The following is a 23,468-nucleotide window of genomic DNA, read 5'->3' on the forward strand; positions in this document are numbered from 1 at the left end:
TAGCTATCTAGTCCCCATACAATCTAAAAGCATGACAATGGGTGTAAGTTATGGTGTAAATAAAATATTAATCGGAAGACTTAACTTTGTGCGTTTGACTTGTTGAGTTTTGAAGCTGTTGTCTTGATTCGATGCTCTGGGAGGTTGATCATGGGCAGCGCAAGCTGAAAACACTTTCTCGTTCTCTCCGTCGTTCTTAGGTGAATGAATTCATGTAAAAATCAATCGTGGCTGGCGGTTTCGTTTAGTTTTCAACAACTGTTTTATGGTTTAAGCGAAAACCAATCCAAATGTATAGTCAGGGCAGCTCCTTTGTTTCCCTTCCCGTGAAAAGAAAACCCACGCGCCTTCTTTAACTCCTCAAGGCAAATTCGATTGGAAACTGGCTCAATTTCGCACAAATGCGTCAGAAAGACACCATATCTTCTAACTCAGAGGCACATCTCGTTTTGTGTCCGTTTTCAACGACCGATGACGGGTTCATTCGAAGTCGAAGTCTTTTTTCTATATATATGACCGCGCAATATTCCCGCGTTATGAAAATTTATTATAAAATATCAATTATGTGGCCAGATCATATCTGAAAATAACCAGGTTACTTTTGTACACAATTGCTCTCACTGAAAGCAATTATCGCTAACCACAATAGAACCGCAAAAGTCTTGCGATGACAGCAACCTAACAGATAAATGACATCACCCCATAGCAACCGGACCTGGCGAATTTTTGAGCTTCCGTTTGCTCTGGCTCGTGATGCTACCTGTGTGTAATCTTGGCAGTCTAAAAATACACCTTTTTTTTCAATGAGCGGTGATAGAAACTTTGGTTAAAACTCGCAATTAATTACTTTAGCAATACACGTTTTACAAGTAAAATAATTTTTGCTCTTTACGTTTGACATTTCAAAGCAGGCAAAGTTTATAAACTTAAATTGTTTCGTTATTTTTGGCAATGATTTTACATCTCTTAGTAAAACATGAATAGTATAAGGTTTAATTCCATCGAGTTATTTTTTCAACTATAGTTTATCTTCAACTCGTAGACGGAGTGGACAAAACAATAAGATGTTACGCTAGCCTGAGAAATCCTTCTTTAAGGATGGTAACTTGCTGTCGCGACCGCAACCTGAAGCCGTTCTAGCCCCAGTTTCTTATCGGTCGTCACGTCGCCGTCGTCAACGAAAACGTCTGTTGCTTAAGGTGCCTAATGGCGGACGTAGCGCGAGGCCTGGTGAGAAAGCATGAAAACGACTCGGAGGTCACAAAGGCCTCAAAGCATCGCATTTATTAACCGCGCGGCCATGGGCCGAGCGCGGTTCATGGTTTAACCGTTTTTTTTTTTTTTAGATTTGTCGGCGACCAGACCCAAGCTTCCACTCGGCCAAATTTTGACTCACGCAAACTGTGATGTTTACTCGCCAAAAGCTGTTGAAACATTAATAAATCTTATCTCCGATACTGACTTTCGCGGGAAAAAATTAAAAACCCAGCGCTCGTCAAAATTATATTTTTTCACCAGAAATTTAGCTCGGAACATATACATATTTATATTCGTTTGAATCGTCGATGAAATGACCTTTTTCGGATATTTTTTCCTTCGGGGTCAACAAAAACTTCCGATTACAAAATCATGTAGAACCCACACGCTGCAAAAAAAAATCTCTTCAAAACCCTGACTTCGAAGCGATATATCACTATAGCGTTAATAGCTACCACACATCGGCAGACAATAAATCTATTCCTTAACAATCCAGCTTTATCGCGTTAAAATTTCAGCGAAATCGAACAAAACCAGAATTAATTAGAATTTGTTGTGACCTCACTCCCCAGACTTGACCTAAGAAAGGAAGCCACGGTCGCCCATAGCAACCGAAAAACACGGACATAACAAAGCCGACGTTTCGGCCAAAAAACTCCAGAATTATCGCCTGAGAGCTTAAACTTGAATGGGAACATCTTTTTCGAACTTTTTTCAAGTGATTTCGACGAAAGACTGGCCTCGGCGGGCTACAAAAAAGACCAAGAGAAAAAACAGAACACGACGGCAGAACAAGCCGATAATATTTCATCGCGTGGCTTTCTGCAGGAAAACGAAAATACAGCCTACTTCTGGATAAATTCAGCCTTAGAAGGAAGCAACTGGTCCCAAATTATTTTCTGTATCCTTAAGAATGTCCTGACTTCCATCTCCGAAAGATTTTGCCCTAATTTTGAGCAAATTAACATTTCGCCGACGGCGACCGCGATTACGGTGGCTTGCATACTAAATTAGCTAACTTGACAAAATTCTCCCGAGGGGGAGATATGACGAAAAGGGCTGAAAAATGGCCTGTCATTGGCTAATGACGAGATCATCCCACTTTCCAAATTTGGTGAGAATCGAAACTAACACCAATTTTCTGTCACGTTTTCAATCTGTGGTCACTGGAGTGACCAAAATCGATACATCGGTCGGGATAGAGGTTTATTATTAAATTATATGACTTTGCTAGCCCTTTACTCGTGGAAAACACCAATTAAATTTAATCATGACTTTTAAGAAAGAAAGCTGTTGTTAATAGTGTTATTATCGTGTCGTTCATATCGTTCATGCTCATATATATCTCGAAGAAAGTTCTAGATTAAGACCATTAAATCATCGGAGATTTGTCAACGGCTACCAATGATGGTGCAATAATAGCGGAGCTCCGGCGGCCCGAAGGGGCGCCAAGCGGAGCCCCATACCCATATAGGGAAGAAAAGGAAACCCATGAATTGATTTTCTGATGGTTATCATGGCTAGCGGTATTGCTCGTGGGCGCGTACGCACGACGGCGACGGCGACGGAGTCGTGCAAGATGGCGGCCATACTCCAGCTAATAGGTTGACAGAGACATGCACCCTCGGTTTGTAGCGGGAGAATGCCATTTTTCTTGGCGGCATTTTTAAAGAAGAACGATAGCGGAGGTTGATCTAATATTTTTAAGACAGGGTTGCACTGAAGCAAAAAAAAAAACAGAAAGCAAGAATTAACAGGCAAAGAAGTAGCGAAGAAGATCGCGAAAAAGACTGAGCGGGCCAGCGCTGGGGAAGGAGGCGAGACAATACTGAACAATGCCGTGAATTATAGCTAGTCAAGGGCTAGAGAAAGGAGGTGAAATAATACCGAACAATGCCGTGAACCAAAGCTAACGAGGGCTATAGAAAGGAGGCGAAAGTACCCGACAAATTGATTCAGAAGACTGCCGAACTCCCCATGGCCAAGTTCAAAATTCGCGCGAACGTGATGCTGTGCAGCCGTGCAAGAAAATTCAAAAGTCACCTGATTTGGTCAGGTGATGAGCAAGAGAAATCAAACGTGCCCGAGTGTTTTAGGGAAATTACAAAACAGTAAACGTAGCGGAAAGAAGTACTTGAGTCGTTGATCTATCGAAAATATAACTTCAGTTCAGTCTTCACAACTTTTGCTGCAAGTTTCTGCCCGGAAGATTTACACTGGCCGAACTGAATTGCCAACTTGCGGTAAGTGACTTTTGTTGTTGCGTTTGGTATGAAAATTAACGAGTTGCCTCGGCGATAGAAGCTTATTTTCAATTGGAATCCATTAAAAGTCTTCCTTATTTGAAGCCCGGCTGTAAGAGATTTTAAAAATTGCATCGTTTTAATTTCGCTCGTCTCTAAACAATAACACGTGGGTCGCTTTGGAGGTTGCTGTAAGTTGTAAACAAATTAAGTTTTCTGTCGATTTTCGTCGTCAACTTAAGCTTATAACCTCACGTCTAAAAATAAGCTTAGCCAAAACCGTACTTGTAAACACGGCCGGGCGAGTTTTGAAGTTTTCTCTGAGTTAGTTAGCACTGCCTCTTCGTAGACTGCTAAAATTTCTTCTTCTGTTGTTGAAAACCAAGGAAGGTCTAAAAACCATTTTAAGCCGAAGCGAACAGGATTTGCTAAATTTAATTTTGTTCCTATGTGAATATTTGCATATTGTGATTACAAAGTAGGGAGATTTCCTCGTTTTGTTAGTTCAATTTATTCGGTTTGGCGAAATGCTTTTGTGAATTCCGAGGTTAATTTGGTTGAAGACTGGTAAAGCTACTGCCAATAAAATGACTGACTCTTTTTATTTTTTATTTTTTATTTTTTATATTTTTTATGTCGCACGCAATGTTTTATGATTTTACCGAGGTATACCATGTAAATGTAAATAATGCACTGGAATTGCCAATAAAATGACTGCAAAGCTAAATTAAGCCGTCGGCAAAAATACACTCTCAGTAACATTCAAATTTAAGCGTGAATAATTTTTAAACTTTAACACCGCAAGCTTAAACGAATTTTCTTTATCCTCTCGTTTATTCGGTCACCTTTCATTGAGAAGGGATTTGCTGTTGATACTCCAGCTCAGATGTAGTGATATGCATCTTGTGTTTATAATGTAGATTTCCTCGTTTTATTTTGTTGTCTGTCCAATTAGTTCGGTTTGGTGAAATGCTTATATAGTCCAAAATGTCGAGTAGACGATTCTGCATGGCAATCCTGTCTGCAAATAAAGCTCTGCTTTGATTTTGATTGGCTATTTCATTTTATTTGTGCCACTGCTTTTGGTGGGCGTACATAGACCCTATTTTCGTAATAAGAGGTTATTCCCCAATGCGTTATTAATTTACACTTAATATGGAAATGTTTCTAAAAAGTGACATGGTACTAATTAACTCGGTAATAAGAATAACTTTTACATACATACATACACAATTTAGTTTGAGAGAGCATTCTCCTATCTCCACTCTCTCTCTCTGCTCTCTTTTTCACTCTAATTTTTTTATTAACTAACTTATTAAACGAATGTCACTGACTGTTTTCTTTGTTGTGCATGCATACTGTTTTGCTCGTCGAAGAAAGTTTCAGTTTCTTCCTGGCTGTACAGTTTCCTTTCTCCTGTCCTGAACCAATTCGTTTGTGACATAACTTTGTGAATTCTGTATTCTGCTTAAATCTTATCTCATCAGGTTGATAGAATGCACTCTCAGAGTGTTCCATCATTGTCTTCAGTCACTACAATTTTCCGGAAAAAAGCAATAGTTTTCTTAATTTCCTTTTACTTTGTGTTAGGACTTTTTAGCATGCCTGTAATTGGCCCATGGGCATTACGGGAGAATAATTTTCAAGTAAAGAATTACATTCATTTTAGTGTTGAATATTTTAAATTGTTATGAATTAGGCATTTCTTTTTATTTTTTATTTTTTATTTTTTATATTTTTTATGTCGCACGCAATGTTTTATGATTTTACCGAGGTATACCATGTAAATGTAAATAATGCACTGGAATTGGCCAACAGAGTGTGCATTATATCGGCTTCAAACACAAACCATGTATAATAAATGACTTGTATCTGAATGATATTTTTATTACAGAGAACTGGACAGGGCAAGAACTTCTCCTTCTTTTGTGAATTTATATATTAATTCCTCTCAGTGCTGTCAAAATGTCGCAGGAACCTTCATTTCTGATAATCTATTATTTTCCACCATACCTACAGCACAGAAGCTCACCAAATCCTAACTGATAACTGACATGTATGTATCTCTAGCCTTTGCTGTGTGCTACATGTATATTCTGTTATCCTGCCTTCTGCTACAAACAATTTTGACAGAGCTGTTGCAACAGTCTCACTTAAATTGAATTCCAGTAACAGCGCTACATGTATAGTAGCAGTGTTATTGAGTATGAACTTTGTGGAGGATTTTAAATTTTTATTTTTTAATGATTACAGACGACAACAAAACATACATGTGTATACATAACCTGATGTTGGTGTTGGTTACAAACCGTAGTTCATAATAGTCATCCTATTACAGGTAAGGGGGAAAAGTTCAGAGAGTTTAGAACATTTCTTCCCCCAGCACACCTTCTGTCTATGGGTGCAATAATTGAGAGGTTATATATATATACGAAGAGTAATGTAGAGTTACTGTATAAACTTAGCATTAAAATCTGACATTTGAACGCCTACTTTGCTAAAATTTGTCACGATTTAATTGTTATCACTCCCTGTGAATTCATAGAGATTCCAGAGGCAAATTATCACCTAATGTGGAAGTCCAGTCTTCAAGTGAGGGAAAATGACACAAAATATTTACAATGAAAGTTAAAAGAATTGTGAATGTTGATATGGTGTACATTATACATCATGTAAAGGTATTTGGTGAGTGCCAAAGGCATAACATTTCATGTATTGCTTTTTCAGAGCAAATTATATAACAGTGACGTTTTAAAAAGTGTGATCAGAAAAATAATGTACATTGTCCAGGCAGCACCAGTTTATGGACAGCATATGCAGACAGTAAGAGGAACTGTAAACACTACCACGTAAGTTAGTTTTATGCTTATGACTTCTTGTTCTTGGATTTTGCATCATTTCATCACAAGAATAGGTAATGAAAGATGCAATAGTTGTTGCAATATATTTTTGACGGAAAACTTTTAAGTCTGCCTACACTGGATAACAGCCATGTGTAAACTGAATGTGAAGCAAACACTCTGTTAAAGATGGGGCAACCCTAAAACCCAGAAACTGGAATCCGGAATCTGGAACCAAAAACCGGAATCCGGAAATCAAAGAATATAAGTTCTTCAAATACACGAAAATTGTTTTGCTTAGCTTTTCGACTGTAAAAAGTAAGCTGCCAAGTAAAAAGGACTTCAAACTTAACCTTTTTTGAAACAAAAATTCCCCGTCTGTTGAAATCATGCAACCGTTATTTTTAGTGAGGGCTATGATTATGAGAATCTCAGAAAAGTGCGTCTTAATTTTATTCCAAGCACCTCGAGAGTGTCTAAAATAAGCTTGCTGGTAATAGCCATTTTGTTTAATAAGTGATCTTCAATTTACCGGGAGTATAAATTTATCCTTTATGTCTAGTAGATACTGAACAAGATAGAAAATGTCATAGAGAACAGGATATCCGTCAGTGGCAGCCCCCTGTACATTGACGGTCACGCCCCCCACTTTCGAAGTCCAAAGGCTAACCCATCTGGCCTAAATATGAAATTTGATTTTTCCAACCGATACGAGACCAATTCCAGATTAACACAATTTCCACACTGATACTGTGACAAATCAGCCTTTCATATTCTTGGCGGCCATCATATTAAAATAATCTGTAGAAATGCTGCACACTTACTTCCGTCTCCTTCTCACTTGCTAACAGATCAGACCACATGTTGTTAAAAGATGCTAAAAGACTGCCAGAAACTCACTGCAATAGCGTATAATAGCTTGTTGTTAATGCGCTGCACACCAGTCTTCTCAGAGCAATTTGATCTAGACAAGAAGCGGGCTCTCACCAGGGCATGAGTGGCAAAACCGCATGAAGGCTCTTGGTGACATGCCAATGCAGAAAAACACTATACACCTATTCATCCTGCTCAGATACTAAAGACAGATACTAGAGCCTGCTCGCAGGCTATGAGTAACTCTATCCACCCAAAAAATCAGTAACCCTGACTGGATAGTGATGTACCCAGTGGATAGCTTTATGCAGCTTTTGAACAACCAGGCCAGATATATAGCTAAGGGTTGTTCAGAACTAGTCAATAATTTTTTAGCAATTACAATATTGTGGTGGTTCGGGCGCAGGTAGACCAAAAGAGCTTATACAATAACAACAACAAGATTTATTTCTGCTCTCATTTCTCCGACCACATGCTTCCGTTCTACCGCATCCCATAATAGACCAGCGATCATGTGACTGGCACGTCACAGCAGAAACACTACATCTCCCCCTAAGTTATTACAAATGTCAGCACTAGAGAAAAACTAAATGAACAGTATTACAAATCTAATTAATAGTCCTTTAAACAAACAGTCTCTCTCTTTATGTCTCTTGCACATTCTAAAACTAAGTGCATACGTAGTCTTTTAAATAGGCGGGTGGTTGTCTAGAGCGCGCAGGTCGCAAAACAACTGAATCGCCCGGCAAAGGGTTGGGTGGAGTCTCTTGCACCTCTGCTGGCTGGCTTGCAATTGTCATTGGATGCGTTTGTTCCACCTGGTCTGGCTCTTGGGGTAGTTGTGCTGGCTGTACCTGGTCTTCCTTTTCAGTGGTTTCAGGTGCAACAAATTTCTTCATGTGGGCTATGTTTCGCATTTTATTGTTCCCATTGGTATCTTCCAGTATGACGGCATTTCCATCTTTGTGAACGACCTTGTATGGCTCAGGTTCATAATTGGGTGAGAGTTTGTTCTCTCGAGCCTGTTTCAGTAGGACTTGATCACCCTCTTCAATGTCGCTGAATTTGGCAGCGCGTGTTCTGTCTGCATACTCCTTCTGTCTAAGTTTAGCATGAGCATCCCTCTCTTTTAAGAGCAGCTGCCACTGTGCTTCAGTGGCTCGATCCTTGGGGATTTGGACTTTTGGAAGTTTGTCACGTAGCTTCCTCCCCATCAGTAGTTCTGCTGGTGATATCCCAGTAACAGTATGAGGGGTAACTCTGTACTGGAATAGAAAGTCTGCGAGTGCTTTTCGCCAATCTTTACCCTCTAGGCGCACGATTCTCACGATTTTCAGTAAGGTCTCATTGCAACGCTCCACCTCTCCATTGCTTTGGGGCCAATAGGGCACGCCCTTTTTGTGTTCAATTGCTAGATACTCTAGGAATCCCTCGAATTCCTTGGATGCAAATGGAGGTCCGTTATCACTACGGACAGTCTCTGGTAGACCATGTGTTCTAAAAATAGCCTCCATGGACTTGATTACATTTTGTGCATCTGTTTTCTTGAGAAGGACAGCTTCGATCCAGCGAGAATAGTAGTCTACAACTACCAGGAGGTGATCTCCACTTGTAATCTCGAGAAGGTCAACTGAGATTTCTTGCCACGGGGAGTCTGGTAGTCTGGTTGATCTCACCGGCTCTGGTTTGGATCGGGGTCCGACAAGCTGGCAGGGGTGACATGTTCGTATTGCTTGCTCTACTTGCTTGTCCATTCGTGGCCACCATACTTTCTCTCGCAACCTGGCTTTAGTTCGGACCATACCTTGGTGTCCTTCGTGAGCCAACATTATGGTGCGCTTTTGAAGGCTCTCTGGAATGAGGATGCGGCTTCCTCTCATCACCACCTGTCCTATCACCCACAGTTCATCTTTAACTGCTTTGTAAATTGTGCCTTGTAACTGGCTCCAATCATCTGTCATTACAGCCTGCCGTAACATCTTTAGCGTTGGGTCTTTTTCAGAAGCGATTTCAACTTCCTTTGGCACCAACGCAGCTGGTACAGCCTCACTTACTACGCTGTACGCAAACTCTTCTGTAGCTTGAGTTTCGTGATCATGGGTAGTACCCACCGGTAGGCGGCTCAGGACGTCTGCAGCATTGTCCTTGCCCCGTATATGTGTCAACTTGTATTGGAACTGCTGTAAGTAGAGAAGCCATCTCTCTATTCGTGCTGATGGGGGCTTTGACTTTGCTCCGAGTACGATGAGAAGAGGCTTGTGATCAGTGCAGACTTCAAAGCTAATGCCATAGAGGTACAAGTAGAACTTTTCACAAGCCCACCTTACAGCCAGAGCTTCTCTTTCAAATTGGGAGTACCTCATTTCAATCTTACTCAGCTTTCTGCTGGCATAATATATTGGCCTGTAGCTTCCATCTTTTTGCTTCTGTTCCAGAATCGCCCCAACTCCCACTGGTGATGCATCGGTTGTCAGACGAGTTTCTGCGCCCTGTCTGAAATATGCCATCACTGGTGCACGAGTCAGCCGGTCTTTTATCTCTTGGAATGACTTTGCTTCCTTTACTCCCCACTTCCACTTGTTGTCTTTTGCGGTGAGGTCCCACAATGGACTCGATATTGATGCAAAGTTGGGGATGAACTTTGAACAGAACTGCACGGAGCCAAGAAAACTTCTTACTTCTGATGGGTTTTGGGGTGCTGGTGCCTCAACAATAGCTTTCACACGTTGACTAGACACTTTCAGCCCTTCCCCAGAGAGTACATCACCCATGTAGATCATGCTGCCAACACCAATTTCACATTTATCATAGTTAAGCCTAAGCCCATTTTCTTCAAGCTTGCGCATGACCCTCTCTAAGTTTTCGTCATGCTCTTCATCATTTGTGCCAACAACTCGTAGGTCATCGTGCAGGTTGTATGTCCCTGGGCAGTCTTGGATGATCTGCCAAACAATTTGCTGGAATTTTTCCGTGGCCATGTTTACACCAAAAAGCAGGCGCTTGTATCAGTAAAGGCCATTAGGCGCAGCAAAGGTTGTAATGTCCCTTGAGTCTGGGTGTAACTCAATTTGGTGAAAAGCCATATTTAAATCTAATTTAGAGAAAACTTTGGCATTCGAGACTTCTTGGAGTGTTTCCTCTACGGTGGGGACTGGGTGTTTCTCCCGCACAATGGCTTGGTTCGCTTGTCTCATGTCTAGACAGATTCTAATGTCACCGTTAGGCTTCTCGACTACTACTAAGGGGTTGACCCAGCTGGTAGGTCCCTCTACTTTTTCGATAACATCAAGCTTCAGTAACTCTTCCAATTTCTCCGTGACTTTTTCTCGTCTACTAAAAGGAATTCTGCGTGGGGGTTGAGCAACTGGTTGTACTTTTTCATCAATGTGTAACTTGAGCTGGTACCCTTTGAGCTTCCCCAGGGCCTGGAAAACTTTGGGAAACTTTGCCCTTAGGGAGGCCTTTCTATCTGCTTGTTTTGGATTGTTACTAGCACCATCAGATTCAACATCACAGCTGTTAACAGGGATACCAACCCTTAAAACACCAAGCAACTCAGATGCATCGCGGCCTAATAGCGTCGCAGCTTTGCCAAGCATAACATAAAACTCAACATTCAGGGACTTTTGGGTTTGTGGCACACGTACATCAAGATTACATTTTCCTTTGATTTGGAGTGGCTCTTCAGATGCATAAGCAAAAACTCTTTTGTTGCACTCCAACAATTTAACATTACCCCCCGTTACAAAGTTAAATACTTCTTCGGACATTAAATTACAACTAGCACCAGAGTCTATAATAACGTTCATAGTCTTATCTGCAATCTCCAGCTTCAGAGTGTTCCCGTCATCTGTCTCCCCAGTGTAGAACACGTAGAAATCATCCTTCCTTGCGGAGTTTCCAGTAGTCACGTCTTCGGTTACTTGACGTACATCACGTTGGCCCTGTGAACTTCCTCCTCTTCGTCCACGGCTTTGCTTTCTTCCAGAGTTTCCACGGTATTCGTTTCCACGACCACGACTCGAACTGCGACTAGAATCTCGCCCTTTACTCTGTTTGGAGTGACAGCACACTTCGAAATGACCCACGTTGCCACATTTCCCGCATTTGTGGTCACGCGAACGAAGACATTCCTTCGCGAAGTGTCCCGCTTTATCGCACCGCCAACATTTTCCCCCTTGTTTGGCGTCTGGAGATATGTTATTCACTCGGCCATCACGGATAAGAACGAGGGCTTCTTTGTCATGGTATTGACTAACGATTTCCAATAGTTTGCTCAATGTTAATGTTTCTTCGCGATACAACTTGGCCTTGAGGTTTTTGTCTTGAATGAAAGAAATCGCACGATCTCTCACCTGGTTGTCCCTTTCACCTTCGTATTCACAATGTTCGGCTAATTTCTGCAGGCGTGTGATGAAATTGTTAATGGTTTCTCCAGCGGTTGGTTGAGCTGCGAGAAACGCCTGTCTTGCCATCGGCGCGTTTTTTCTCGGTTTGAAATGTTCGGATAGGCTGTCCATAGCTTTCTCGTAATCCTTCGCTTCGCCTCGTTTGTCGGCAGGAATTGAGTTATTAAAAACGTCTCTGACTTGGGGCCCGGCGAGGTGAAGTAGAAGCGCCTTCTTCTGTGTTGGGTCGCTGATTCCCGAGGCAGTCACGTACAATTCGAATTCGTCTTTCCAAGTTAGCCATCGTTGTGCGAGTGTAGCTGGCTCGCCCACAGCGTTGAATGTTTGTAAACCTGGCAGTCCGCTCAAGGATACGGCCATCTGTGCGAGTTTTCCACTGTTTAAACTCGTTATCCACTTTTTATCCGGTTTTCCTCGTCGCCAAATGTGGTGGTTCGGGCGCAGGTAGACCAAAAGAGCTTATACAATAACAACAACAAGATTTATTTCTGCTCTCATTTCTCCGACCACATGCTTCCGTTCTACCGCATCCCATAATAGACCAGCGATCATGTGACTGGCACGTCACAGCAGAAACACTACAAATATGTGGTTGAAGTAAAGCCAAGAAAATAAATAACAACAAAATAATTTTTGCTCATATTTATTTATAAGACATTGCTGAAGTGAATTATTTCTATCATCATTCATAATATCTGGATTCCAGATTCTGGTTTTTGGTTCCAGATTCCGGATTCCAGATTCTGGATTCCGGATTTTGGTTTCCAAATTCAGTGTTTTAGGGTTGCCCCAGATGATGTATGTGCATATGTTAATCTTGAATAATCTGAAATTTCAGAGAGTTTAAAAATATCATATCATATCTGTGATGGTTCTGAGGTGGAGGGCTGTTACATGTACATGTAAATGTCTCGTGCACGATTTTTCACTCGTTATGATTCAGGTCCAAATAGTTTCTCTATCTGTTGATGTGCAACAATCTACACCAATATTTCAACCTAATAATGTACAGTGTATATTAATTAACCAAATTATGCTGTGTTTAGTTGACCAGTCCTACTACATAGTAATGTGATGTTGAAGGGCACAAATTTAAAAACACGCCCAGTGTCAACTTGTCAAATATGTGAACTGGCTAGACAGTGTAGATTACAAAATTCTCTGAAAGGTAAGATGTTTCTTAAACATTATGTTGTAATTAATGATTTCTCAGACATTGTTTTCTTCAAGAAAAGATTCATACCCCACATGGAGGTTTTTTCTCTATTAGAGCTCTTGATTCCTGATACTTTAATTTGGAATTTCTAAAGACTGGCCATAAATGGGTGTTGGGTGTGAATATCTTCTGGAACTGCACATTCATTCATTGACTAAGCAATAACATCAGTATTTATCCTGACAAACTCTGATTTTCTTCTGGAAGCTGAACTCATATACAGTTGTGCAGTTATATGTACAACCAAACAGCCTGGATGACCCTGTGATTGGGACCGTGCACATTGTTGTAACCCTCAATGTTCCAGTTTCTTGTTTGAAGCAAATTGCATTTGCTCTCGAAAGCAAGTGGCAAAGTTCATAACAGTTATGTAAGTTTGCTTTGTATTTTAGGGCAGAGCCTGCCACAGTGAAAGTTGGAGTACCAACCCCTAGCATTTGATTCACTACTAACACTCAGTAAACAACTAACATTGAAGTACACTGTATATCAAAGAAAGGAATTACATGCCTGTTCCTGTCAGTCAATATATGAACAGTTTACAGATGGGGAGCCTGTATTAAAACATCAAAGATTTTGAAAGCAACTATGTCCTGGTGAGATATTTCTGAGGAAATATAAATTTAAGGTCCTGATGATTGCTTATATTAATAGAACATACACTGATGATACATGTAAAAGAGTTCAGTAATTCATTACTTATGATTGTAATGCTTTGTTTGGTTTCTCTTTATTTACAGACAACTTGATGGGATTATAGATTCTGCACCAAGTACATTGAATAAACTGACTTGGAGGTTCAGTTCTGCAACACATCCTGTTTGTAGTAATATCATAGCTGCAACATTGTGACAGATACAGTGCATTACATTATTAAGAAACACATACTAACTAATTATTTTTAAGTGCCTTTTAAATTAATCAGTTTTTCTCAGAGATAATTTACTCATGGTTTAAATAATTGGCTTTTTGGCTTTAAAATGATATTTATTGAGCTTTTAAATCAATTTTGTGATAATCTGCATTGGACATGGCATAAATTGATATTTTGCCAACACGAAATGGAGAACTGGGTCTTAAGCAAAGTTGCAGGATTAGCATTTTTGCAGAAAGAAAGGGTTGAGAAATTTGTGACATTCTACAGACAGCCTTGTCATTCGCAATGTCCGATAAGATTAATTTGTTCCATTCTGTTGTAGAAATAGTGTTCTCTAATTTATAAATTATTTCAATCTGTTGTTTAAATGATTGCCTTATAACCCCATGTCTGGCTTTGGTGCATGTAGGATATTGATGGATTTTTTAGCCATTTTGCTGTAAATGATATTAATTGATGTGTCAATCAAAACATATCTTGGATATGCTGGGCTCTTCTGACAAATGTACCTATGCCTGATAACCTTGGAGTGCATTTGGTTGTGTAGTGCAGACAAAATACATGTACATAACATAACTTCCTCTTAGCTTACTGATAATTCTTGGTATAATTTAATCATAGCAAAATGAATTAAATGGAACCCAATAACAGCTCTTGTAGTCCACAATGCCAGTCGAGAAAAAGAACAAATCACACTGAAATTGAATAATGAAATTATTATTAGAAGCCTATGCAAGTATTCATGATCAGCAAAAAAATATATATATATCGTAATTACCATTCATGCGAGGGTGATTTTGCTTATTGCAAACCCTTCCAGCAGGAGGAGACTCCATACAATAGTGAAGATGGCTAAATGTATCTTTGGGGACAAGTTAGAAAACAAAACTTTCCACCTTTTCACATATGTATACTGTTTTGGTATTTTTGTGACATTTCATTTGGTAGAGATTCAGGGACTGAGTATATTGTAACCACTGCATTTCAATCAGTCCCCATAACAAAAAAATGTGTAAACCCCTTTTGTGTGGGAGTCCCCATGTTAACTAAGGAAGAATTTAATTATTAACAACAATGCCTTGTCTTTCTGAATAAGATAGGAAAGAGCAAGAAATGGCACCGAAAAGCACAGAAGACAGTTCTGTTCTGTGATCAAGATTTTTGGTGCCTTCCAAAAAATCCTTGAAATCATGGCTCTATATTTTATAATCACACCATCTTACACCTCGATCTGCTGATGTAATACTAGTTCCGGCTGAAGCTATTAAATCATTCGCAATTTACCTCATGTTGGATTATTTTCATTAGTAACAACATTCCGAAAAATACCTGAGGAGCTCCGCTTTTAGGCTGGCCTAAATCTATATATTACAGTTTGTGTTGATCAAGTGATGTGATGTCTACAGTAAGAAAAGAATCATCAATGACTGCTTTGGAATGTGCACTGCGTTCCGACGGTAGTGCCAAGCAAACAGTTAAAGTTTAAAAGCGCGGTTATAAGATCTAACAGATCTTCTTGTTTATTACAGTATGGCGTCCTCTTCGAGTAGCTTGCATAATGATTCTTCAAATACGATTTTTCTTACGGAAAATGATATTACCGGTGCTTCCCTCCTTGGAAGAAAGCCTGAAGAGCTTAAAACCACGGAACTGCGATTCTGGCTGAAGTGCCAAGGTGATTCGAGAAATGGTCTAAAGACAAGAGCGGAGCTTGTGAAACGAGACACGAGTACATCAGAGCTGGTAAAGATAAGAATATTGTCGACGATGATCCGGACAAAATTTACAGTCGTAAAAAAGAACGAGCGAGTACTATCACTAATATTGGCAGCGAAGATGGTGTTTTGGTTCAGTTTCCCGACGATCGTTATTGTACTTCATTAGAGAAGATGCCAATGTTTGCTAGAGTTGAAATGAATCGCCATATTATATATGAAATCGGGGAAATCCATGCCAAAATAAACAACCACTCAGTCCGAACAGGCCTAATCAAAGCCAAACAATTCCTGGATGACGAGGACATTTAGTGTAACAGCGATCAAAGGTATCACAGCTTTTAGATGAGCGACCCGCCACATACTTTAAAGATTGCCCTTTGTGTCGCAACTGGCGAAGTAAAGAATTCGCCTTGTTCATGCGTAGCAGGGAAGGTGGGATTCTGTAATCATGTGTTGGCCCTAATGTTTAAGTTGTGTAAGTTCTCCTTGTTTAACTGTTCCTCTACCAAAGACCTATTTGAAGAGGACGATGAGCATGCTCCCTTGGCCTGCGCATCTCAACTGAAGCAATGGCACAAGAAATGTGGGGGCTCAAACATTGCCCCACAGCCAGTTATGGAAGTTGAAGTCACCAAAACAAAAGATAAGGATTTAAGGTCACGATCAGGGCTGAGGTGCCTCTTGTATGATGCAAGAAGGGAAACTACTCATGACAAGAATGCAGAAGAGGTCCTTAAAAATGCACTCAAGAACATTGATCCTAATATGGGTCTGTCACAATTGGCATCCATGGAAACAGGGAATACTGACTGGGGGAATAGTAAATTTGGACCCTGTCAGGTTGGATCCTATTTATCCTACCAGACTGCAGTAACTGAGTCAAACTTCATAGCCGCTGCATCAATTGATTGTATCCTCAGATCAGACTACAAGCCCCAAATAATGAAGGCTTGAAGTATCCACGTCTCCCTTTCAGGAACATTGAGGACATGGTACTTCCCGGAAATTTGACTGATCAGGAAATAGAACTTATTGATACCCTGAGGCTGGATGAAGAGGAAGTAAATACAATGGAACGACAAACAAGACAACAAGCAGAGTGTGAGAAATGGAAAGAAGTGCGATGTTTGAGATTCACAGCGTCAAAGTTCCACCTTATTTCCAAACCCCAGCGAAATCATGGAAACTTCGCTGAAACACTTTTGAACCCCCAGCCAGTGTCATCAAAATGTTTGGAGCATGGAAAAAAAAGTAAAAACCAGTAGCTCTAGTGGAGTATGAGAAATTTATGAGCAGCAGGAGAACACCTGTCAAGGTTTTGCCAAGTGGATTTGTTGTATCACAGGGCATTCCAATTATTAGAGCAACTCCAGATGCAAGAGTAATTGATTTTGGATGTGTGGATCATTTTGGTTTAGCTGAGGTGAAATGCTCCTACACTAAATACCATGTAACTCCCTTGGATGCTTGCTCTGACCCTAAATTTTTTTTGGAGAAAACAAGTGACACTGACTGCAAGTTAAAAGAAGACCACCCTTATTATGCGCAAGTCCAGGGGCAGATGGTAGCAACTGGAGCAAGGTGGTGCGATTTTACAATATACACCAGCAAGGGCCTTTATGTCCAAATAATTCTATTTGATCCCATGTTTTGGGAAAACCTTAAACAAAAATTAGTGATATACTATTTTACTCATTTTATTAAATTTGCATCTCCAAAAAGGTATCATGGAAACTGTAAGGAAGCCAGTGATAGCAGTTGCCTGGTGTTACAAAATGTGCATGCAACTACAAGTGCAAATTGATAATTCAGATTTTCAGTGCACAGAACATTATGCACACCCCCAGTAATGAGAACATATTGATAACCACTGCGCCTTTGTTACAGTTAGTGACATCATTGGTAGTATGTTATTCAAGAAAATTTTCATACCTCTCCTACGGAAGTAATTCTTTAGGCTTGCACTTTCGATAATTTTGAGTAAGCCCCTAAAAACCCACACCCAACCCCATCAGAATTTTTAATGGCCTTCCATGGGGTGGATATTGATATATTCTAGACTATTTTCTTCATCTACTACTCAAGAGCGTATAAGAAGTCAACAAGCTTAGAATAGTAATGTCCTATGATCCTCAGAATTTTATTTAACTATGATATTATACCAGGCACAGTCAATCGATAAACCGATAATTAATATTAATCGATAGCAATCGATATCAATCAAAGATTGATATATATTGCCGAGAGCAATCAGTGATAATCGATAAAGGAAAAATGCTGTGATTTATCGATTGATATCGATTGAATCGATTGATTTCCAATATTGATTTTTATCGATTGACTACGCCTGGTATTATAGGAAACGCTTCTGTGAACAGTGGCTAGTGGACACAGGCCATGATGCACCTGGTTTACCTGGCAATAGTGTAAACAATATCAAAGCAAGGGTCATTATTATACCTTGTTCTTATCAAAGGTAGCAATAATTTTCTTGAGAAGTGGTTGGATGATTTGAAATAGTTTTCTTTCTAATTTCTATCACCTTTGTATACAATGAACCGAAAAAATATGAACACATTTTATTCTAATCACAAAATAAGAATTATCTTGGGACTCTGGCAATTAATCTTAATCTTTGATCGAAATGAACCACATGCCAAGTATTGTTACCAGGGATAAATTGGATGGAATTACTGGAAGATTGATTAAAGGTAATTTGAAAAACATCTTGGGTCTTTCATTCTGTTTGATCATATATCTCTAAGCAGTGGCATTAATTTCCGTGGTGAAATAACCCCCCCCCCCCCCAAAAAAAAAAATTGAACACAAGAGTAAAGATAAACAGTTTTCATATTTGCAATTACTGATTTCAGTGTAACCATTACATCACAGTGATATTATATTGGGCTGTGCATTACACAAGAATGCACACACTGCCCACATTTGGTTTACAGCACCTATTCGGTTAAGGGGTTCTGTTCTGTCCCAAATATGAAGTTCTTTATCTTATTGATAGCCTGTTCAATGTGAATTCTGAGACTAGCAATTTACTGGATATTTACCACATCTTCAGCAGGCATTCGATTTGATCCTCCCAGAAAAGGTGGCAAGTTCAGTGAAACCCCTATAGGTAACAAATCAGAAATAGTAAAACCTTTATCTGCCATTACAGAGTCCTTGTCTTGAAAGGGCAGATCCAAAAGGCCACTTCTTCTGACTATCTCTCTGTCAAAGATGCTTCCAGTATATAACGGACTCATAAATGTAATTGCTCCTCCAGGACCCTTAGCTTAAGTGTTGTGTGGTGTTTATAGCTACTGAAGAGCTCTCCATTCAGTTGTAGGCTGCTAGGCATTTGAAATTTTACCTCTGTGCAATCAATTACAACTCGAGTGCAGCCATATTTTTTCTTGAATGCTTCAGGCATTGTTTTGTCTATGGCTTCCCTTGAAGGCCAAATGTTGTTGTTACCAATTTTAAAGTACATAAAGTTTATCCAAGTTATGACTATCCTACTTTCAGTTGGAGTTGACACGTTGAACAAGTGTGCAAGATGCTCTTCATGAAACCCTTGTATTAATTTCCACATTACAATAAAAAATTCGTCCATTAGCCTGAGAGACCTAGTTCTCCCCTTTTTTGTGAAAGATTCCTCTGACTGATCCTGGTAATAATCGAAAGAAACCTCAGCATTTACAGACCGCCAGTACACAATATTTTTTCCTCGCTCGCCAGGCTCAAGATAATTGTACACGATCTCAAAAGTATCCCAGATATTAAAACCGGTGTAAAAAGGTGCTGTATTATTGATGGATTTCAAATTTCCAAGCGTAAATTGTTTCTTGATAAGGTTTGTAATTTGATGCTGAGCTTTTTGTAGTTGTGACTTGAGGTAATTGACTTCCTATTCTAATTATTCCATTCTTTTGCCTTTGCGTGCGATGATTTCCATCAAATCACAATGTTCGTTTTCTTTCACGTTTACATTCTGGATTTCAACATCTCTAGATGTTATACCGACACATACTTCCTCTTGTTCTTCCAAATCTAACTCGACGACATTCTCAGCAGAAGCACGCGACCTGCTTGGACTTGAAGCAGGTGGCAGTCGATGCCACTGGTTCGCACATGTTCCTTTCTGTTGGTGTCTTTCTCTTAAGAGGCGACGTACGAATCCGAGAAAATATCGAAGGCACGGATCCAGGTTTTAGGCAGATTTTCCCTGCCAGATTTTTCCCACTTGACCTTTCCACTACACGATGGTTTTGTTTACGACCGAGCGTGAGGCCTTTCTGGCCTCGTTTTCATGCATAATCATTACCAGGTCCGCGCGCCGTCGGACATTATGAAAGTCGTGTATGAGCTCCGATGATAACTCTCAAATATCTAGCGATCCCTAGACTCGTGCCATTTGTAAATTATAAGAAACGCTCATCAATTAACAAAGAACCACCGAATTTTACGCTTAAAGGACTACTTTTGTCGCTATCAACTCAGTAAATTCAATCGAACTGTTGAGAAAAAAAAAACAAAACAAAACAAAAAAACAAAAAAACCTTTCGGCGAACCCTTGACCCTGTTTACGTTTCGTAGAAACGCATAACAATAATAAGTGCTTAAACACGGAGCGATCCTCTATAACGAGTCTGAGGTGTTCAGCCAGCCAATAGAGACCTTAAGCACCAAGACGGGGGGTGGCGACGGCGACGGCACATCCACGTAAATGCTGGGGCGAGACTGGCGTCGCGTTCTTCTCGCCTGAGCATGTTAAGCAACACTGCGACGGCAACTTCGAATGGATCTAGAGCAAGAATCTCACGGCGCATCAAATTGTCATGCTCTTCGGTCCAGTACATTGCAGAGCTGCTGAATTATCACAATAAAACCGATATTTCAAGCTGCTTGTCTTAACTTTCTCGTTCAAAGCATTTCAATCAAGAGAGGTGAAGAGGAGTAGAAGTTTTGGTGGGAATTTTCTAGTTTCAGTTTTAGAAGCGCTTTCTGGTGGCAAAAAAGTTTAAACGGCGTTAAAATGTAAACAATAAGGTGCATTTATTTTGCCTTGGAGTAAAAGATAAGTTGCCTTAGTTTCGCTGGCCATATTCAATTGGATCAGTGATAACTAAAGCACAGAAGATATAAATGCAATAGATCTTAACGAATGGACTTTTTCGAGCTTGTGTTATTCTGTGAATTTGCCGACTGGCGACTTGGGCCAGCGCATGTGCATGTTTCTGCTTCAGCGATGTTCATCATAGAATTTCTCCTCAAAAAACTAACAGCAAACAACAGAAAGGTACTTCTTTATCTGTCGTAAGAAAAAATACGGTAAATCAAAGAAAAGGACTTAAAACTTTGCGATGAACTATCACGTTGTCCGCACTGCGTCAGAACAGTGAATGTGGCGTCGCCAAAGTCAGGACGACGGCAGATTGCAATCAGCTTTTCGGGTTCTGCGCATGACTGGGAGAAAAAATAAACTTCCGGTATGCCGTCGGCGTGGCTCCCGTCCTGGTGCTTAAGGTCTCTAATCACAAACCCCAATGGACGACCAATGCTTCCCTTTGATTGGCTCATTCACTCGGGTCTAATTTTCGCGCGTTGCGACAAAATTCAGGAGAGCAACGGGTGTAATTTTCTGTTTTATTTTACAACTAAACAATGCCTTTTGAATTGAATGAACTATGTCATCAGGAGAAGAGTTTAAAAGAAAATTGACTTTTTAATTTCAACTGCATAATTTTGTTCTTCTACTTGCGAAAGCCTATCATACGAATTCGAGCTGTTCACTCAGATTTATAAAATGCCATGTCTAGTTCTTTTGATACCAAAGTGTCCTTGTTCCTTCGAGGATTAACGCGGTTTACAAATAAGTTTGGAAACTAAAACTCGTAAAAAAAAAACGCAGATGCAAGCAGAATGCGGAGGTAATATATTATATCTGCGTTAATATGGTCATGTCCTTCAGCCAGTTGTCTAAAAGAGATTCCATAAGGTGAAAATTGGCTGCTTTTGTACTCTTGCCGCTAAAATTCAGTCGGCCTTTTACGAACTCAATTTTTGTTTTTATTACATTCAGTCATGAGTCTTCCTTCTCCTCTCTAACATCAATATTTAGGTGAAATCTCACTTTGCCATTTTTCAAGTTCTCTTGTTTCTTCATAGTACTTTTTTTCCAATTTCTTTGCTCTGAATATGAAACAGTTTGAGGAATAACTCAGCGTTGTTTAATTTGCATTTTGTTTGCACCATCATAACGCTCATAAATCTGTGTTCACAGGCCAACCAAAATCACCCCTTACGAGATTTACTTTCGTTTTCGGCATGATGAAATTAATGGAAACAGATAGCTCATTGATCGCAGGCATCAGCTTTATTAGTTTAGTTAGCGGCGAAATTTGGATGTTCCGTGAAGTGACGAAGATAATTCATAGGTTTTGTTCTGCCAAACACATTTTCTTAAGTGTTGATATAACTTTTCTTTTCACTGTATTTTTAGTATTTACCTTATATGCTATTCTACGTAAATGACTCCGTTGTTTTAACGAAAAAAAAAAAACGCTATTTCTCCACGATGTCTATATTATGCGACCGTTATTTTAGCTTTCCACCATTGCAAAAAAAGCCAACAAAGTACTTCAAAGGTGGCGTGTCCGTGCCTTTTAGAGGATCGCTCCGTGTTTAAGAGTGAATAAGGTATTTCTGTCCGTTGCGAATAAAGAAAGAAATTCTGTTGAACTTGAATTAATTAAATAATTCGTAAATGAAGGTAGTGTTGCTATTATATCAATCGATGAAACGACTAAAAGTAGTAGTAACAATCTTTTATTAGGAAGCTCCGTCATTAAAAGTGGTTTACATAGAGGTCCTAATACTATATATATACTACATAATGATACAATTAAAATCTATAAATTAGAGCTAAAACCGAAATAAATAAAATTGTAAATGCATGTTAATTACTCAGTTCATTTCTTCCATTCGTCGTGCATGCTTGAAAATCATTCAAATCTTCAACCATGCAAAACAAAGGATGCCCGGCTTTTCTGTACGTTTATTTCATTCATTCATTCAATTTTTTTTTCTTTTTCATTCGAACAACAAAATAAACCACACCGCTCTGTTTATCATGCCGGGTTTAGTGAATATGTGAAGTTTCATTAAAATGAGTTTCAAACTCATAAAAAGATATGGGACTTCTAGCTTGCCAATTTTTACAAAGAGATGTATACCAGGGGGCAACGCTTGCGCTTTGATACACATTTCTTTGTAAGTTTGCGACTCCTTATCTTTACGAGTTTGCAACGGATTCTTATGAAACTTCATAGAATTGCTACATACGCACGCGGAGGCGCGTTTTCTATATTTAAAAGAAAAAAGAAAAACACATACGAACAATTGTTGACATTGCGTGACATTGGTAAAAAGGCTCATTTACATACATATAATAACTATTTTAAACAGGCGGAACTTCGCTTATATTTATGTTATCCTTATAAAAACTGTTATTTTTCGTATCAACATATAAAAAGGCTGCCATCTAGAGTCTGATAAATGCGGGGTACAGACAACGCTTTATCTTTGGGAGGAGAAACTTGAGCGATTCAATTGCCTTTTTTTTGGACGACGGCGTAAATCAATCGTCTAATGCTGTTGACCTTTGGTACAGAAATCATAGAGACCAGGATAAACATTTCGCGACTTTTTATATAAAGTAACAATGGATAAGGCCAGGTTAGTTCCCTATATATATGGTTAACACTTCTCCGGTTTGCTTGCGGTTAGCTGTCAATTTGTGGTTTGCGTGACACTGAATTACATATATTAAGGTTTGCAGTACGTGTAGTTAACAAATTCGGCGTCTTTCAGATGGTGTAGTGGGTAAGTGAATGTACCTTGAATAAATTTCCCCGGGCTCAACTCCCGATGTCTGCATTCTAATATTTCTTTCTTCTTCTTTGTTTGAATTAAAAATAATAATAATAATAATAATAATAATAATAATAATAGCAAAAACTAAATTTCGAGTAAACTC

The 23,468-nt window shown here is 39.5% G+C and overlaps 1 protein-coding gene and 2 pseudogenes across 2 annotated transcripts in view; 2 read left to right on the forward strand and 1 right to left on the reverse strand.

Annotated features, from left to right (window-relative positions):
• LOC149096434 (adenosine receptor A3-like) overlaps positions 1–23,468 on the forward strand; it is a 319,741-nt pseudogene that overhangs the window by 118,592 nt on the left and 177,681 nt on the right. The gene's annotated exons all lie outside the window — the stretch shown is intronic.
• Positions 10,219–11,982, reverse strand: LOC149096448 (uncharacterized). Its single transcript, XM_089280901.1, has one exon. It carries the CDS (start codon positions 11,980–11,982, stop codon positions 10,219–10,221), a length of 1,764 nt encoding a protein of 587 aa, XP_089137027.1.
• On the forward strand, positions 15,246–17,237 carry LOC149096449 (uncharacterized; annotated as a pseudogene).

This window comes from Orbicella faveolata, unplaced genomic scaffold (genome assembly GCF_042242905.1).
Source record: "Orbicella faveolata isolate gen_17 unplaced genomic scaffold, um_ofav_v1 contig_48, whole genome shotgun sequence".
Taxonomy (NCBI): Eukaryota; Metazoa; Cnidaria; class Anthozoa; order Scleractinia; family Merulinidae; genus Orbicella; species Orbicella faveolata.

What these genes read in the sequence shown, in the direction of transcription:
- LOC149096448 (XM_089280901.1), bottom strand. Translation starts at nt 11,982, where the DNA reads ATGGCCGTATCCTTGAGCGGACTGCCAGGTTTACAAACATTCAACGCT.